The sequence below is a fragment of the Triplophysa rosa genome, linkage group LG7 (genome assembly GCF_024868665.1).
Source record: "Triplophysa rosa linkage group LG7, Trosa_1v2, whole genome shotgun sequence".
In the NCBI taxonomy this organism is placed as follows: domain Eukaryota; kingdom Metazoa; phylum Chordata; class Actinopteri; order Cypriniformes; family Nemacheilidae; genus Triplophysa; species Triplophysa rosa.
Window position 1 is genome coordinate 1,716,158 of NC_079896.1, and position 6,000 is coordinate 1,722,157.

The 6,000-nt window shown below is 40.3% G+C and overlaps 1 protein-coding gene across 9 annotated transcripts in view; it reads right to left on the bottom strand.

The window, feature by feature from the left end:
• tox2 (TOX high mobility group box family member 2) overlaps nt 1-6,000 on the bottom strand; it is a 99,635-nt gene that overhangs the window by 44,985 nt on the left and 48,650 nt on the right. For 7 of the 9 annotated variants that reach the window (XM_057338462.1, XM_057338460.1, XM_057338461.1 and 4 more), the window contains one exon: nt 5,108-5,167. In XM_057338462.1, the coding sequence (XP_057194445.1) occupies nt 5,108-5,167 (60 nt within the window). Of the gene's footprint in view, nt 1-140; nt 355-5,107; nt 5,168-6,000 lie in introns of those variants that run through there. The other 2 variants (XM_057338464.1, XM_057338463.1) reach the window with 1 other exon arrangement.

The window sequence follows — 6,000 nt, forward strand, 5'->3', positions numbered from 1 at the left end:
TAAAATAGAAGCAGCCCCTGTTTACAAATAAATATAAATGTATTAATATACAAGACAGTGCTTTGTTTCATTTATGTAAAAATATTTTTCTGCACTTGCTATTTGATTTTCGGGTGAAATGTGAGCCGGATGAGACTCACCCAATGAGCAGAGGCTTCTGGGACAGCACGGGAGTTTTGCTGTGGCATCAAGTCTGGTCGGCCAGCGATCACTCTCGCCTTTTGTCTCCTGACTGACTCTCTGCTTGCTCAGCAATCGTCTATAGAAATATTTTGGCAGGCCCGCGCTTTGTTTTCATTTCACAAAGGATCTGGTGTAGGAGCGGGGCGTGGGGGCAGGGCGAACGGGCGAGCTCGCTCTATCTCGCTCGCTCTCTCTCTCTCTCTCTCTCTTCAATCTAAACAGCAGGAGGAAGTTGTAAATCACTGTAATGTACTCAGCCGTAATTCAGAACAGCAGGGAGAGTGGCACGCACACACGCGCTTCATACGGACGGTTTACAGTTCGCAGTAAGACGCTTTAATCAGTGAAAATGAACCAATGGTAAAAGAGCTCCTTGTGATTGGCTGCTCCACAGCCAATCAGAGACGTTCAAATATTACGGAGAAGTTTACTCCATGATCTTTCAAAAAAATATCTCTTTAATATCGCAATTATTTCTCCTGGATTAAACTAGAGCAAAGACGGACTACTTGTCACATTAATGCTAAATTTTCAATACTTAGTATTTAACGCTAAACTTATATCACGTGACAGCAGTTTGAAGTTATAGCTGCACTCAGAGACATTATGCCATTACAATTTTCCCTGCTTATAACATTCCTCTGTTGTCTGATATCCATCACAAAATAAAAGCAAATTAGACCTAAACGGTTTCAACACATAAAATGTCCTAAATCACAACTAATAAGCTCTCCCTATTCTTCATAAACATTTACTGAGTAACATTTAATCAAAGTCACTGAGTGCAGCTGTGACATGTAAGAGGAGACCTGGGCCCGGTTGCATAAAGCACCTTAAGTGTAATTTTCCCTTAAGTGTGTCCTTAAGTATACCTTAAGTTTTACTTAAGTTATTCTCCTATTGTCTTTGGTAAAGGAAAATCACCCCTTAAGTGTCATACTTAAGGAAAAAACTTAAGGTGCTTTATGCAACCAGGCCCTGGCCCTCCCGCTGTTTCTCCCGAGGTTTTTTCCTCCATTTATTTCTCATTGGAGTTTGGGTTCCTCGCCACAGGGCAGTGTTGGCTTGCTCACCCGGAGACTGCCGATATTAGCCCGGGTTCACACTTGACTTTTTTTAGTAAAAAAAAACGCTGACCGCGTTTGGTTACAAATGGTAATCGAACATGACTTCGGCAGCCCAGAGAAACAGATAGTTCGAGTAACGGAAGTCTAATTGAATTATAAACAGAGAGCGTCTTTGCAATAACTAATCACATATTTAAAAACTACAATACTAATTTCTCGCTAGAAATGCAATCAGAAGTTGTTGAAAGTGAAAATTAAACTTGCATGTATGCAAAACTATGCTCCAACGGGCGTTTCGGCCGCCATTTTATTTTTTCGAGCGTGAGCCTTCTCGACCAATCACGTTCCTCGAATGTTGTTATGGAAACGACAGGTCTCTGTCATTGGTTAGCTGCGAAAAGGGAGCTTGACGGCGTTTTTTTTTTCAGAAAACTTTTTTCAACCTCAAAAGACGCTGTGAGCTGCAGAAAAGACGCTGGCGTTGGCAGGGTTTATCATAGGATTATAATGTAAAACAGACGCTAGCAGCTTCAAAAAAGAAGTCAAGTCTGAACACGGCCTTAGATATTATTTATTATTTATTAGAATGATCTTGCTTGTTCTATAAACACCATGCGCTGTGTTTTACCTTTTCTGTGTTTTTCTGTTTTTCTTATTTTCTCCTGTAAAGCTGCTTTGGAACAATGCACATTGTGAAAAGCGCTATATAAATAAAATGGAATTGAACTGAACAATGGGAACAAGCAAATGGGAACTTTAGTTTACGTCTCATCTGTGTCTCAGATATTTCTCCTGAGAAAAGGAGTCCGAAATCTGACAAATGTCTCTGTCATTAGAGTTTGAGAACAGATGTCAACAATTTGTCAAGTCTGCAATCAAAAGTGAATATTGTTGAAAATCTCAATATGAATCCAGATGATTTGACCTCTACAATCTACATTCATTTTACACCTCCAGACTCTTCGTGTGTTTCATCTCTCATTTGTTCCTCTTTTTATTTTTCCCCAATTTCAGGAGAAAATCTGAGTCTAAATTGATACTTAAATGAAACAAAGGCTAAACTGACAATATATGTAGTTTATGATTTTTAAGGCAGCGATAAAAACCCATATGAACGAAATCTAGGGCGCTACAGGGAGCCTGTGGGGAAGATCAAAATGTAGAGAGGAGACAGCCAGTGTTTTAAAAAAGACTAAAACTCGTCTCACCATCTCACAGTTCTGTCGTTACTTTTAATCCTAAATAGATTTTCCTATAGATGATTTTTTAATCGGCATATGAACCGCCTCCGGTGAAACTCTCTCAGTTCTCTCGCCCCGATCCCATCACCCGTAAAGAGCACAATCTCTCTACTGAAGTATCAGATAGACAGCCAAGTTTTCCTCTCTTCTCCTGTTCCTCCGATCACAGGCCTACTTGGCAAGCGCAGCTCTGGGAAGCAATCAATAAAACCTTGTTACTCTAATTGTGAGATTATAATCTTGACCGCGACGTCTTCTGCATACTCAAACAGCATTAGAGACATTTCCAGCTCTTCTCTAATGCCAATGATGCAAATGTAAAGACTAACATTTGTGCTGCACGATGCCATCGAGACGAACCTCAGAACCATGAGTACACTGACACATCGGATGAGGAAGGTTCGGCATACTAATGAAGAAAAGATTTTGTTCAGAATTCATTCGCTATTTACTTTGCCTATAATTTATATATTGAAAAAAAAAGATTTGTTTGTGTTCTGTTGAAGAATAAAGTGATATACATGTCACGATGACATGAAGGTGAGTAAATTATGAGAGAATTTTCATATTTTGATTAACTAACATTAATATGATGTTGTACTCTTGCGTTTATTCACGAGGAAGAAATAAAAATTCAACAGGACAGACAGACAGACAGAAGCATTGAGGGGTTCTTTCTAATCAATCAACTTTCTCTCTCTCTTTCTGTATCTGTCTCGCTCGTTCTCAGCTCCATTCAGCCCTCTCTCTCTCTCTCTCTCTCTCTCTTCTATTTTTTCCGCTCTTGTTCGCCCGCTATCGATCGGTTCAGTTGGCTGGAGGTCAACCCTCGGCGGACTCCAGACTCTTTTGTTCACGGTGGTTACCGTGGCGATCCTCCGTGACCCCGAACACACAGAGGGCTCGTTAGGGGCCAAGCGGAGACGATCTCTCCCCTACAATCAGACGAGGTCAAAGGTCACCAGAGGACAGTTCAGTCAACGTGAATGTTAAGACTCCTGGGTGCCGTCGGGCGTCTGATCTGAGAACAGAGCCGGTGTGTGATGGACTGAGTCCTAATGTTTGGCATTTCACAGATTTCTGATTTAATACACAACGGTGACATTACACAGTTTCACAGTATTCTGTTGGTATGAATACAATTTTGTATAAAAATGTCAATGTTTCAAAATAACTCAAGTGATTGATTGTTTAATGGACCACATTGCCTACATTTTTTAAAATGAATTCTTACTGCTGATTAAAGAACCAAAAATATACAATGCAGTCTTAGCTGTTGAAGCTACCTCAATAACATTCGTTCAAGGATAAAGACAACACAAGAATGCAATATTCTTCCGCAAATTTCAACTGCCCTTCGTTTACTCAATCTGCTATTCTTGATAGATCTAAACAAGACAGAATTTCAATCTGTTTGCTATTGAGAAGCAAACAGATTGAAATGAAAATGAATGTACAGAGAAGGTGAAGTAAGGACAGAAGGTAAAGATTGTTTGTTTTTGTGCTAATAAAACACAAAGTCATTCTCAACTAGTGTGTGTGTGTGCGAGTGTGTGTGTGTTACAGTGTTAAAGTCAAAATCAACTTGGTCAAGCGAACAAGACTGGCAGACAGATGTCAAATACGAGTCTGTGAGTAAACAACAAAAGAAGAAAGAGAGATGCCCTGCCTCTTCAGTAGCACATCATATATAAATGTGACCGAGTGAACACATCCGCACTAACATACTTTTTTTATATATATATAGATATATTTTTTTGTTATTGTGAAATGCTTTGGCAATATATACTTTAGTATGTGATGCAAATAAAGCTATTTGAATTTAAAATAGAGAGAGAGAGAGAGAGAGCGAGAGAGAAAGAGAGAGAGCAAGAGAAAGAGAGAGAGAGAGAGCGAGAGAGAGAGAGAGAGAGAGAGAGTGAGAGAGCGAGCGAGGGAGCGCGAGAGAGAGAAAGAGAGAGAGCGAGAGAGAGTGAGAGAGCGAGCGAGGGAGAGTGAGAGAGCGAGCGAGGGAGAGCGAGAGAGAGAAAGAGAGAGCAAGAGAGAGAGAGAGAGTGAGAGAGTGAGAGAGCGAGCGAGGGAGAGCGAGAGAGAGAGAGAAAGAGAGAGAGAGAGTTGATGTTATCAGATTCCTCTCAGTTTAGTCTACTGGTCTTTCCTGTGGTCTAGTTTCTATAATATATTTGTTTATTATCTCACGCCGAGAGAATATTTGTCTTCTCCTCTGCTGGTTTCTCTCAGAATGTCTTTGTAATGTGTTACAGAATAGCTGAATAATGAAAAATATTACTGACTATGTCAATTCATCAATATGTCTTGAAGACTCAGATTTACAAACGTCTCATAATAAAAATAAACATCTTTGACCACATGATGTTTAAGTGAGAACAACGCATCCCTCAATTACAAAAATATGAAGTCATGCTGATGTTTCTCATGTGCAGACCAACATTTCAATTCCATCCAAATACATATTTTCAGCTACATATGTGTCTCTCTGTATATAAATAGGCCCATCGGTCTAAAATGAAGTTGATCTCTCAGAATGAAAGCAAAAGAGGTCAAGAAAAGCAGACAAAACCATTTGAAACATCAGGTTGATGGGTGGTGTCTTACCTGACTCGGGGAGAGAAACTCCTGGTTGTTGTCACTCATGTACATATTTTCACCATCAAACTGTGGGCAGACAGAAAGAAGATTTAAGCTTGATTGGTCAGACAGCTGAGATAAAGGAAAATCATTTGCATATCAGACGAAAAGAGAAAAAGAACAATTGAGTCAAAGATGTCAAGAGCATGACACCAAACCCTACCTAGACAGCACTGAACTATCACACATACGCCTTTTATTTTTCTACCATCTCACTAATGTCTAAGAGAAATGTTTGAGAAATGAAAGAGATTTTCTTTTCTTCCGGGAATGAAGCAAAATAAAAACAGAGCTGGTTTCGATATGATGTGAAAGGTGGGTAGAGGATTTTAAAATAGAGCAGAGAGGTTGAGAAAAAGTGCAGCGCTGTGTGACTGTGGTGACTGTGACATAAATGACTCAGTTTCGTAAGTCGAATCGCAATCGCATGATAACCTGCAACGCACGTGACATCACCGGCAAGATGGCCGCCGCCCCCAAAACCCTCAGCGCCGTGAAGGAACGTACAGAGCTTCACACGAGAGACAATCTCTTTCTTTTTTTCGCTCTGATGGCTGTCAAATAGTGAAGCGGTGTGAACACAATTTCCTGAGAATGTAAAGCATAAAAAGCGACTCTGAAGAATCACAACGCAGAAACAAACATTTTATTAAACCTGTCACGCTTAGAGATCTAACACACACACACACATGTGTGATACTTAATGAGCAAGAAACAACAGTTTTCATCTCTTCATGAGCTCAGAGAATGTGATCATGCATGACGTTGGGCTGCGATACATCATGACACATAAGTCAAACAGCTGATGGGGTCACCCCACCTCCACACACACACACACACGCACGCACGCACGCACGCAC